The sequence below is a fragment of the Malus sylvestris genome, chromosome 3 (assembly GCF_916048215.2).
Source record: "Malus sylvestris chromosome 3, drMalSylv7.2, whole genome shotgun sequence".
Lineage (NCBI taxonomy): Eukaryota > Viridiplantae > Streptophyta > Magnoliopsida > Rosales > Rosaceae > Malus > Malus sylvestris.
Window position 1 is genome coordinate 6831247 of NC_062262.1, and position 13625 is coordinate 6844871.

The 13625-nt window shown below is 37.9% G+C and overlaps 2 protein-coding genes across 2 annotated transcripts; both read right to left on the reverse strand.

Annotated features, from left to right (window-relative positions):
* Positions 1-210: 210 nt before the first annotated feature.
* LOC126614743 (uncharacterized) lies at positions 211-4988 on the reverse strand. The gene is made up of 2 exons (XM_050282398.1): positions 4699-4988; positions 211-410 (listed from the first exon to the last, which is right to left on the reverse strand). The coding sequence occupies exons 1-2, from the start codon at positions 4979-4981 to the stop codon at positions 229-231; spliced, it is 465 nt and encodes a 154-aa protein (XP_050138355.1). The 5' UTR covers positions 4982-4988; the 3' UTR covers positions 211-228.
* A 38-nt stretch (positions 4989-5026) lies between these two features.
* On the reverse strand, positions 5027-6615 carry LOC126615507 (uncharacterized; the record flags this gene model as incomplete). Its single annotated transcript, XM_050283326.1, has 2 exons — positions 6259-6615; positions 5027-5385 (listed from the first exon to the last, which is right to left on the reverse strand). Coding segments are annotated over exons 1-2 (501 nt in total), but the record flags the coding sequence as incomplete, so codon positions are not given.
* Between the last annotated feature and the right edge of the window lie 7010 nt (positions 6616-13625).

Sequence of the window (13625 nt, forward strand, 5' to 3'; positions counted from 1 at the left end):
AAAGAACACCCGTATAATTCAAAACTATTTCTACATGTAGAGTCAAATTATAAGCAAACGAACCAAAAAAAAGACAGGTTAAAATTAATACCTAGAAGCTCCAGATCTGCCATTGAGGAGAAGGCTAGGTCGGTACCTAAATCAACCACAAATCTGCAAATTAAGTTTGTCATGAATACATTGTTAGATATGAACTTATTAAACAACCAATCAAGACCAAAACATGAATTACAACTTAAAGATAACTAACCAGAACATGCAACATAGAAGAACCAAGAAGAAAAGCATACCTGTACCAGTTCCAGAACTTGAAGCCATTGCACCAAGCTTTCCAGTGGACCTTCTCTTCTCTCGCAGATGACTAAGTACTCGACTTACAAATAGGCTTAAGTCCAGATATGAGTGTGTCCCTGTGAGAAGAGAGGCCACCATATATATTCATATAGTTCTTTCCATAATCAGATAGGATTCCCTATTAAAATCCTAATATGAAACAAATACTTGTTTCCTTGTCTCATAAGAACTGATTTAAATGCTATACAAAATCCTTTATCGTCAAGGATCAGCATTCCCCTTGTTAATAAGACTTTTCTACCAAACTGAATACCTATAGCCAGTCCCCAAAACTCCCCTATCTCATACTCATTCCAACATTCTCCCACTTGAGTATGAGAACAGTTTTAGGCACTCAACTTATTCAATTTCTGATAGAAGTGATCACTAAGTCTTATACCAAGAGCACTCAATTCACAAACCATTCATATACATTTTAAAACATAGAACTCTGTAACCTGAATTGCAACCATAATGCAAAACCGTTCTTCAGAATTACATATATTTAATTTGCATTTTCCATCATTGTGAACCTGATCATCAGCAGCAAAATATATAACAATTTGCTCCCACTATTTCATAGCATTGACAGCATGATTCAAAGATAATCAATTGCCCTAAACAATGTATGAATCAATAATTCAATAACAATTGCTTAAACAGACTAACTGTTATAAAAAGCATCAAATGAATTATCTCAAACTTTATTTCTCAAAATAACAGATCATAAACCTGATCTCTATTCAAAAATAAACCGAAAACAAAAAACTAGCTAATCTGATACTAGCATAAAACCTGTCTATATAGCCGCACCAGCTCTCTGAACTTCACAGCAGCTATCAACAGTTGTTTTTGTTATGACAGATCACTCCCACTAATCAAATGATTCCAGAATCCCCATCCGAGAAACATGAGCTTTAAACACTCCAATTGGTAGTGCTTTGGTCAAAGGATCTGCAATCATAGCATCAGTGCTTAAATGCTCCACCTGAATTGCTTCTTCCCTAACCTTTTCTCGAACTTTAAGAAACTTTACATCCATCAGTCTTGAAGCAGAAGTTCTTCTATTATTCTTGGCAAAGAATACTGCTGAATTGTTATCACAGTACATTTTAATAGGTCTCTGCACAGAATTAACAACCTTCAAATCTGTCACAAAATTTTTTAACCATACAGCCTGTTTCATTCCTTCAAAACAAGCTACAAATTCTGCCTCCATTGTAGACGTAGCTATGACAGTCTGCTTTGCACTTTTCCATGAGACTGCTCCACCACCAAGCATGAATATATAACTTCCAGTGGATTTTCTGTCATCTACATCACCGGCCAAATCAGAATCAGTGTAGCCAACTAATTCCAAAAGCTCATCTCTGCCATAAACCAACATGTAACTCTTGGTTCTTTGCAGGTACCTTAAAACCTTCTTCGCTGCTACCCAATGTAACTCTCCTGGATTTGCTTGAAACCTACCTAACACTCCCACTATAAAAGCAATGTCAGGTCTTGTGCAAATAGTTGTATACATCAAACTTCCCACCAATGAAGCATAAGGCTTATTTGCCATTTTATCCAGCTCCAATTTTGTCTTGGGACACTGAGCCTTAGAGAATTTGTCTCCTTTGTTTACTGGTACTTCACCATTATTACAGCTTGCCATGTTGAATCTCATTAGTACCCTTTCTATGTATCCTCTTTGTGATAAACCAAGTACGGATTTTGATCTATCACGAACAATTTCAATACCAAGCACATAGTGTGCTTCCCCAAGGTCCTTCATCTCAAAATTCTTGCTAAGCATAGTCTTTGTGTCTTTGAGCAGCTTCATATCCGAACTCGCAAGTAGGATGTCATCGACATACAACACTAGAAATATAAAGCTTGATCCTGAAAACTTAACATAAATACAATCATCTAATTTGTTTTCCACGAATCCTTGTCTTGTAACTACTTGATCAAATTTTAAGAACCACTGTCTTGATGCTTGTTTAAGACCGTAGATCGACTTAGTAAGTTTACAGACCATATCTTCTTTCCCCCTTTCAACAAATCCAGGAGGCTGTTTCATGTAGATGTCTTCTTCCAGCTCACCATTTAGAAAAGCAGTTTTTACATCCATTTGATGTAGTTCCAGGTTGAAATGAGCAACAAGTGCCATGATAACCCTCATAGAATCCTTGGAAGAAACGGGAGAAAAAGTGTAATTGTAGTCCACTCCCTCTCTTTGAGTGAATCCCTTGGCAACCAACCTAGCCTTGTACCTTTCAATATGTCCCTGAGCATCTCTCTTGGTCTTATAAACCCATTTGCATCCGATGGCCTTGAATTGAGGATTGTAATCCACCAACGTCCATACTTTGTTCTTTGACATAGACTCTAATTCCTCCTTCATTGCAATATGCCATAATGACTGCTGCGGACTATTCATTGCCTGAGAATAAGTAAGAGGATCATCCACATCGCCAAAATCAAACTCACTCTCCTGCAAATAAACATATTTTTTCGACATCGTGGGTTTCCTGATTCGTGATGATTGTCTTAATGGCAATATCGGTTCATGAGGAACTTCAGTGTTCGAATCCATTGGTACTTCAGAGTTTGAAGTATGATCCCCTTGCATCTGAATTTGAGTCCCAAAATCAACTTCCATTCTGTCCACAGTAGGTGGAGCTGCCAATTGATCTTCTTCCAACTCAATTACAGATGAAGGAGTGATTAAAATTTCCTTGTAAGCATCATTACTTGAAGGTGTCTCTTCATAATCAGGTTCTTCAAAAATGAACCTACCCTGTGATAAATCTGCAACATCTTGATCTTCAAAGAACCTGGCATTGTTGGTTTCTTGAATTCTAGTACGAGCTTGGGGACAATAGAATTTGAAGCCTTTTGATTTCTCTGAGTAGCCAATGAAGTAGCACGATTCAGTCCTTGAGTCCAGTTTCTTCTCATGTGGATTGTAAATTCGAGCCTCAGCTTTACATCCCCAAATATGGAAGTGATCAAAACTAGGCTTTCTCCCATTCCAAACTTCGAAAGGTGTGGATGAAACTGCTTTGCACGGGACTCTATTTAGTATATACGTTGCTGTCTTCAATGCTTCTCCCCATAGAAATCCTGGTAACTTGGACCTTGTCATCATACTTCTTACCATTCCAATCAAGGTTCTATTTCTCCTCTCTGAGACTCCATTTTGTTGTGGCGTTCCAGGTGTGGTGTATTGAGCCACAATGCCTTGTTGCTCAAGATAGAGAGCAAAGGGGCCCTTGCATTGTCCAGCCTCACTGTACCTGCCAAAGTACTCTCCTCCTCTATCTGATCTAACAATCTTAATAGTCTTTCCTAATTGTTTCTCTACCTCAGTTTTATAAATTTTGAAACAATCAAGAACCGATGACTTCTCACTAAGTAAATACGTATAACAAAATCTTGAGAAGTCATCAATAAAGTTAACAAAATAAGAGTTTCCACAGATGGTTTTAGTTGGAAAAGGACCACATATGTCAGTGTGTATAATTTCTAGCAAATCATGACATCTCTTAGCATCCAATTTCCTAAAGTTAGTCATTTTGCCCTTGACACAGTCAACACACTCAGTTGCAGTAGTAAAATTTAATTCAGGAATTAAGTTGGCCTTGGACAGCTTCAAAACCCTTTCTTTGGATATGTGTCCTAATCTTTTGTGCCAAAGGATGAAAGAATCATCGCTGCAGTGCATTCTCTTGGTGCTTGTGTTTAAAACATGTTGGTTAATAGATTCCACAGTACAATTCAAACACCATAAGTTGTCACTCAAGTATGCAGTTCCTAAAACACTATCTAGATGGTTCTTTTGAAAAATTTTTAAGCAATCATCATCTCCTAAAAACCCAAAACCATCTTTGACTATTTTAGATGCAGAGATCAAATTTCTCCTCATCTTTGGCACAAAAAGCACATCATTCAATCTTAGTACAAAACCAGATGATAATTTTAAGCAAACAATTCCAATGGCCTCTACTGCAACCTTAGTTCCTTCACCCACAAAAACGTTATAGTTTTTAAAACCAGTTTGTTTTGATGTCAGAAAACCCTCTAAAGAATTTGTAATGTGGACCGAGCAACCAGTGTCGAACCACCAAGAATTCACAGGAATTTCAATCAAATTTGACTCAACACAGACATTAACTTGTTCTACACCCTTACTCTTAAGATAGTCCTGAAAAACTTGACAATCTTTCCTTAAGTGTCCTTTAGTTTTGCAGAAAAAACACCTAAGTTTAGCAATGTTTTTGGTTTTGACTTTAAGATTGTTAGATCCCTTAAAAGAGTCCTTTACTTTAGCAGATCCATTAGACTTAAAAGAGGTTGTCTTTGTATGAGAATTCTTACCAGAATGTCCAGATTGTGAATTGAATGCCTTTTTCCCCCTGTCTGATTGCACGAAATTCACCATTTCAGCATCCTTTCCTCTTTCTTGCTTTTGTCTGTTCTCTTCTTGAACACATTGTGCTATTAACTCATCAACATCCCAATTCTTGTCCTGAGTGTTATAAGACACTTTTAATTGACTAAACTTGCTTGGAAGGGCTTGAAGAATCATGAATACTAGTTGTTTCTCTCCAATGTTGACATCTAGAGAATTCAACTTCTCGGCGGCATCGGTCATTTTCATAATATGGTCTCGGATGGAACCTGCGCCTTCAATTTTATATGTGGTAAGCATTGCCATGTACTGACTGATTTCTGCCTTTTGAGATTCTTTGAACTTCCTTTCAATCGCATTCAAATAGTCAATAGCCAAGTCATGCTTCTTGATTCCACCTCGAACCGTATCTGTCATGGCACTTTCAAGTATAGAAAGTGCAACTTTGTTAGCTCTAACCCATCTTTCTGCATCAGCTTTCTCTGCCCGAGTGCTTTGATCAGTCAAAACTGGCTTGGGAATGTCAAGAGCTATGTCAAATTCATTAAGTGTCAGTAAGAGTCCAATCTCTCTTCTCCACTTCTTGTAGTTGCTGCCTCCAGTGAGAATGGGGATATTAGCCAAGTTCATAGTCCTTAATGATATTGCAGATGCTGTACCAGTCATGAAATCACCAATATAAACTTATTAGTTTCAGATTTCATTCCAACAGCCATTCGCACATCATGACTATAATCACAAACTCATATATATAGACTTAACAACAATTTGTTGATAAGCATACATAGAATAAATGATATAACAAGAACTCAATCAATGCACTGCACAAATCATGTATCCTTGACACCAAATAAATTGATGGTGTCTCATACACGTAATAGTTTCAAAGGTTATTAAAGTTGAATCAAAATCCAAACTTTGCAAATAAAACTGATATCTCTAATGTGTTTCTTCCTTCAGTAGCAAAACACATTCATATTTACTAAAACTTACGCAGGTATATGAAGAAACCAAAAACAATTAACAACATACCTTTAATTTCTGATTTCAAATTCTCATAAGGAACAGCGGAAGCAATTTAGAATTTGAAAAAAGAAATTTCTTAAAGCTTATTTGAAAAACCCAGATCGTTATCCTCAGAAGGAATTGAAACTAATTCAAAACTGGGAAAAACCCTTATTCGACAATGGTTTGGGGTTTCCGACGGTCAAACTTTCCTTTAAACTTATAGGGTCATTATTTAGTCGTTTTCCACCACTGCATCTTTTGCAGTCTACAGAACCAGACTTCGATTCTCCATGAGAGCAAAAGTTCGTTTGGTTTTTTTTTTTTTTTTTTTTTTTTTAATGAAAACATGTACGTTTTATCTCTTACAAATTGAACTCATGTTTATGTATCTTGTGGCTCTGATACCACATGTTAGATATGAACTTATTAAACAACCAATCAAGACCAAAACATGAATTACAACTTAAAGATAACTAACCAGAACATGCAACATAGAAGAACCAAGAAGAAAAGCATACCTGTACCAGTTCCAGAACTTGAAGCCATTGCACCAAGCTTTCCAGTGGACCTTCTCTTCTCTCGCAGATGACTAAGTACTCGACTTACAAATAGGCTTAAGTCCAGATATGAGTGTGTCCCTGTGAGAAGAGAGGCCACCATATATATTCATATAGTTCTTTCCATAATCAGATAGGATTCCCTATTAAAATCCTAATATGAAACAAATACTTGTTTCCTTGTCTCATAAGAACTGATTTAAATGCTATACAAAATCCTTTATCGTCAAGGATCAGCATTCCCCTTGTTAATAAGACTTTTCTACCAAACTGAATACCTATAGCCAGTCCCCAAAACTCCCCTATCTCATACTCATTCCAACATACATACATATATAAAAGCAGATAATCGGTTAAAGAAACCACATGTAAGTGATTGACCAAAATTTTCGAGATAGAAATATAATTGACCGGAAATTATACGCTGCAACTAATGATGCATTGGAGTGTTCAACGGTTTCAAATCCAAGATGCCCACAATGCATGGTGGCCCTCCTAGTTATACTACTGAAATGTTGGTTGTGCTTCATTCCGAAGGGATAGTTCCTCCATTGTTCCTCGGGACTAATGGAATAATAAGGGGTGTATTCAATTGAGAATTTGAGAGATTTTAGTATTTTTATGAAGTTTAATTGATTTGTGGAGATTTCATATAAAATTTTGATTCAATTCCCTCGAAATCTCATGGGGAAATGTGAGATTTGTGGATGCTTAAAATACACTACAAAATCTCTCCAATTTCTCAACTTTCTCAAATTCTAATTAAATAGATCTAGAATGTTTTAAAAAGTCATCAACTTTACCACATGCCTAATCCGTCACGTGTGGAGTTTTACCATAAAAAACCTCAATATTAATTAAAGTGGGGTAATCATATTTAAACTCATGATTTTCTTTTTCACCCACCGATGTGGGATTTTAACATGAGGAAGATCCAATAATTCCTTGGTATGCGACCTTTGGTACTGATTCCATCCAACTAAGACTCAAGGGTTTCAAGTGTTTAAGTTGGAGGAGACAATGGACGGTCTTCCTCAGAGGGCAGAGGTTGTTGACCTTGGTGACCGGATAATCTTTATGAGCAGAGCCGGCAACAAATTCATCTCTGCCAGCAATGGCCTCAAGTATAGAGGTCTCCGCAACAAGACATTGGAGAAAAACTACACCTATTTTGTTTATAACGATCCCTGTGGTATGATGCTGGAGTGTTTTCTTTGGCGAATAAGAACATTGAACACTTTGACTTCTCCAAGGATCATACTAGTATTGATTTATACACTCGGCCCTTCTGTTTCACACCGAGTCCTTGGTAGCTTAATTAGCTCTAGTTTCTTATTCTTCAAGTAACTGTCAATCCTGGTAGCTCTCTTGGCGCTGCTTAACCCTTATGCGACTTTGGTTAGGGGCTTTGTTATACAGCTAAGTCAATTTTTTTCAAGTTCATCTTAACTGGTGATCCGTTTTTATTTTTATTTTTTTTATCAACCTCGTTTGAAAATAATTACTAACAAAGGGATAGAAGAAAGCAAGTATACGGATAAAAACATTACAAAAGCCGAACTCGATCATCCTCATATTTATTCTTTAGCAGTCACACAATTGCAGAATAAAGATGACGGAATTCTGCACAAAGAAAAATGAAGGAAATAGAGAACATAGAGATAGAGAGACGAAGCTTCTGTTTACGTGGTGCTGCACTTTGAGGGATGTTGGTGCGGCTAGGATAATGGAGGTGTGGTGCTGCAATTAAGGAAGGGGGTGATTTTTTTCTAAAAACATATTGATATTTATTTTTATGAATATAAAAAGAATTTGAATATACATTAGAGATTATTTTCTGAATGATGGTGGGTGGAGAAATAGCATTTTAATTTTTTTAATTTTTTTATGGGGTTTGGAATGATAATGTCAATAAGACCAACTCCAACAATGGGCTATTTGCCAAATTTCCCCCCAAAATTTCCCCCCAAAGCATGGACTCGCAACAAATTGGGCCAGCGGGCTGCTTGTAATCACGTCCCGACAGCGTGGGGGCCCACTATCAGGGCCATGTCGGCCACTTCCTTGAGCCCAATGGCTCTTTTCCTCATCAGACGGCCATCATGTAAGGACCGTTGGCCGTTGGACCAACGGTCCAGATTCAAATTTCATTTTAAAAAAATATGTTATTTTAAAATACATTGAATCCAATGGCTGAGATCGAATATAATCAAATATAACGGTAAAAAAAGATCTAACAGCCCAAATTTAAATCCAACAGCTAAAATAATTAAAAAAAATTATTTAGCTCAAAATTTACCCAAAAACTCTATAAATACCTATGTATTTGTTCAAACATCCACACAAAACTCAATTTTGTCCTACAATTCTTCCAATTTATCTTTCTACCATTTCTTTCCATTTCCAAATTGTTCAACATGGCAAGAGAGCATATTAGAGGTCGTAATTGGACCTGTGAGGAAGATATTGCTTTATGCTTGGCATGAGTTTATGTTAGCGAAGATGGTGCAGTTGGCACAAATCAAAATAAGAAGGTTTTGTGAGATAAAATCATTGCAAAGTTTCAAGAAAACTGCAATGGCAGCGGGTGGGACGGTGGTGGTGTTTATGATCGGTGGAAGACTATCAACAAAGCATGCACTTTATGGAAGAGAAGTTTGGAGAGAGTCGTGGTTGGCATGGCTAATGGAAGGAGCGCCATAGAAATTGTGATTTTTTTTCTTGATATTTTATTTGTCATGTACATAATATTATTTTGCAACTAATTATTTTTATGTATTTTTTGCATAGGGTGACAAAGCAATGGAAATTTACAAGACAAGAGTAACACCAAAAAATCAAGTTTTTAAGTTGCAACATGTTTAAGACGTCCTCAAGGATTGTCCGAGGTGGAGAACCGATGCGGACCAACAATGGGGAAGATTATTTCAACGTGAAGCCGCACAGACAAATGCCAGAGATGAAGGTGTCGATGAAATGACCCCATCTCCTTCTTTTGCAAGGCCCTCGGGAAGAGATAAGCAAAAGGAAGCAAAGAGAAAAGGGAAGTTCCAAGATCCGATGAGTGGACACTTTGCTACCAGAATTGCAAAATTGAACGAAACTCATAGCGCTCGCCAAGAAGAAATGGCCCAAATGCATTTGCAAATGAAGGAAATCTCGGATAGGAAGCAAGATAGGTTTGAAATTAATTTGATGATGGAGGACCTCAGCAAATACAATCCAAAGAGGAAGAAGTTCTTACATGGTAAGCAAAAGGAAATTTTGCGAAAGTCTGCCTCAAGGAGTATGTTTCAAGATGATGAATCCTCTGAACCCTATATCCCAAGTCCTGTACTAAGTCCATCACCAAGTGAAGATGGTGGATATGATTATTAAGTTTATGTAGTGTATGAAATATGTGCTTTATTCATTAAGTTTATTAATTGTCGTTTGTATTAAGTTTATGAAGTTTATTAATTATGTGGTTTATGAATTATTGGTTGTATTAAGTTTATGTGGTTTATTAATTTGTGGAAAATTTAGTGATTTTTCAATATTTATCGAAATTTAAATATTTTTATATTAAAATGTTCATAAAATTAATTTACGATAGTCTACATATTTATTTTAAAAAAAATTAATTTAAGAAAAAAAATAGCCTAAGTTCATTATTTAATAATCCCGGGCTAAATTTTAGACCAAAAAGGTTAGAGTAGAAAATTTGTTTCTGGGCTAAAAAATTTGGCTTTTAGCCCAACCATTGAAGATGGTCTAACGGGGTATCGGTCACCTCTCTTAATTTATTTAATATAATGGGTAAAATGTGCAGAAATTATTTCGCATTTATTTAATAATCTGCCATCTCTTAATTTACAATGGGTATAATGGGTATCAGCCACCACTCTTAATTTACATCCTTGATATGCCATCTCGTCATAATGAACGAATAATAATCTGCCAATTCTACACCCTCAAAACTAACCAAAACACCCTCAAAACTTTACTTTTAATCATCAGGACAGATTTTTTCAAAAATGCCAATTCTACCCTTCACACATATGTACAAGATTGGGTCAGTTTTACACAATGTTCATGTGGATACATCCAAAAGAAGAAAAAGGAGATTGACATTTTCAGAAAGCATTTGAGGGATCCAAATGTTTCCTTTAGATGAGTTTGAAGATTTTAGGTATGATATGGTACTAGTAGCAGAATGACACACCCCGACCCAGAGGATCAAGGCGTGCTGGCCGTCACGTGAGCGTAACGTAACCAAAAGTGCGACGTAACCAAAAGTGCGACGCGGAAGCAAGATATAACAGAAAATGAAGGAATTCAACCAATCTCTAGTAGAACCACCTACTAGAATAAAAGGATGAGTTATAAGGTAAACACATAAATTCAGAGCATAGGTTTAAGTGCAGTCAAGTAGGACCAAAATAAAATACATCACCCGCAGGTGAGTCCTACATGCAGAACGTCTGTCAGAATGCCGAAAAAGACCTCGAGAGCCACCAAACGCTAACTAGAACCTGGAGGGGCGCAAAACAAAGATGAGTGGGTCAGTAAAATCAAAGATTTTCCAAAACATTTCATTTAAAACATTTCTAACCCCTCACCGTAAAACCTGTATACTTTCCCAGAAAAATAGTATATAAACATATATATATACACATATCATCAAGACTCAGCTCATATCCATCAACATAACATCTCAGAAATAATATGCCACGCCATGCCAAATATAGTTAGAAATGCATCAATATCAATCAGGTGAAATAATAAATCAACCGGAGACCCTACAATGGTCCTGTACGGCTGACTCTAAAGCTCAACATCCCACTCAGCCGGAGTCACCACAGTGACCTATACGGCCCTGCCGGAGTCACCAACTGTGACCTGTATGGTACTACATTGCACATCACTCGGAACTACGTATAGTAGTCTGTACGATGAAAGGTGTATAAATACGCTCTAGTGCTTCTCTCATCAATCATCAGCGCGCATAACTAAGGTCACCCACTAGTCGGAATCACATCTAGTGATCTATACGACTAGCATGTCGGAACCCTCACATGGTCTGTACGACATCCACCTACTTGGATCCAAGACGAGCGTGCAATGTGGTGAATAATAATATAAGCACTAACACCTAGGGTGCAGGTTATGAGCTTTCAATGCAATTCTCATAAAATAACTCATCTGAATAATATAAAAACTCACCTGTGCGTCCACCGCGTCAATTCACATATATATGCATCAATTATCAAACCAAATATCTCAACAATTGCATGCATGGCAATTTAAATAGGTAATACGAAAACAAAACTGCCCACTCACTGATAAGTCGATGGGTCGTAACCCCCGTGACGTCCCTGGATGCGCTCGTCCTCGGGATAAGTGTCACCTATATGCGAAACAACTATAAAAACATTAATTTAAACACATAACCAACAATTCGAAATAACTTCTTATACGATGCTCAATTTGGGTATATGAATATACCACATCGACCTAGTCGACGTCACGGACGTCGAGTAATTTTTAGAAAAAAATTTTGAGGCCACATGCGCCCCCACGCGCCAGGACAGGCACGGGGACACGCGCCCCCACGCGCACCATCTTCAACCTTTGGCTCGCCGGACTGAACTTTCCGGCGGTCGGTTTCCGGCCAAACTTTGAACGTCTCGTTCTCCTTCGTTTCTCAACCATTTTCTTCGTATTTTATACCAAAATGAAGCCCCAAACATGTAGAATCACGATACACTACTTTTAAGCTTCAAAAATAACTAAATCTCACCGGAAAAATTCAAGCAAAACCGGCCAAACTTAACCCTCGTGATCCCGACGTCCAAATCCTTCAAACGAAGCACTCCGAGCTTCCTTAGGACCTCACTAAGCTCACTATAAGCTTAGAATTCCCTGAAACACAACATTTCACGTGTGCATGAATAGTGACCAAAAATGGGGGTTTCGGATTCACGTGAAATCGAAGATTCTACGTCCTAAAACCAGTACCAATCAACTCAAAACATCTCAAGGATGAAGATTCTTACCTTGGTTACCTCGATCCACTGAGTTTTGGGGGATTTTGGGTGAGGCCGTACAATATGGGTGTGAGAGAGAGGGTGCGTCGAGATGGAGGAGAGAGAGAGGGCTACGGGATAGAGAAAGGGAGAGTGTGAGGGTTTAGATGCCCACATTCAATCCACACCATCCATTTTTCCAAATCCCTAACCAAATTAACAAGAACCAAATTAATAAGCCAACTTATCTTATTTATTTTCTTCCAAAACATATCTAAGATTAGACCAAATAATGTCACACACCCACGTACCTTAATGCCCGTTAAGGGCAATTCCGTCATTTCACGTCCTGAATAAGAAAATCTCGGGACGGGCTGTGACAATCTCCCCTCCTTATAGAATTTCGTCCCCGAAATTCCCATAACCAATTAAACCACTTAATACCCATAGAATAATCTTGGGTACATCTCTCTCATACGATCTTCTGTCTCCCAGGTAGCTTCTTCTACGGAATGGTTCCTCCACAACACCTTCACCAAACTCACCGTCTTGTTCCTTAAAACCTTATCTTTCCAATCCAAGATTGTAACTGGTTCCTCAACATATGTCAAATCCGGATTAATCTCTAGCGGTGGAGGAGGGATCACATGAGAAGGATCAAAAATATAATGTCGAAGCATAGAGACGTGGAACACATTATGGACCTTAGATAATTCCGGAGGTAACTCCAACCGGTAGGCAACTTCACCAACTCTTTCAGTGATCACATAGGGTCCAATGTATCTCGGACTTAGCTTCCCTCTTTTTCCAAATCGTACCACACCTCTCCAAGGTGACAATTTCAAAAATACCCAATCGCCCACATTATACACTCGATCAGTGGCATGTCGATCAGCTAAATTCTTCTGTCGATCCTGGGCTGCTTTCAGGTTAGACTTAATCACCTGAATATTTTGAGTAGTCTCATCCACAATCTCAGGGCCTTCTAACACTCTTTTACCAACCTCAGACCAACACAATGGCGTACGACACGCCCTACCATAAAGTGCCTCAAATGGTGACATACCAATGCTCGAGTGAAAACTATTATTGTAGGCAAATTCCATCAAGTTCAGCCGATCATGCCAGGAATCACCGAATTGTAACACTGAAGATCTCAACATATCCTCCAACGTCTGAATCGTCCTCTCTGATTGCCCATCAGTTTGAGGATGATAAGCAGTGCTGTAAAGCAATTGCGTACCAAGAGCTTCCTGAAAAGCTACCCAAAATTTAGAAGTAAATCTTGGGTCTCGATCAGAAATAATATTCACTGGAACT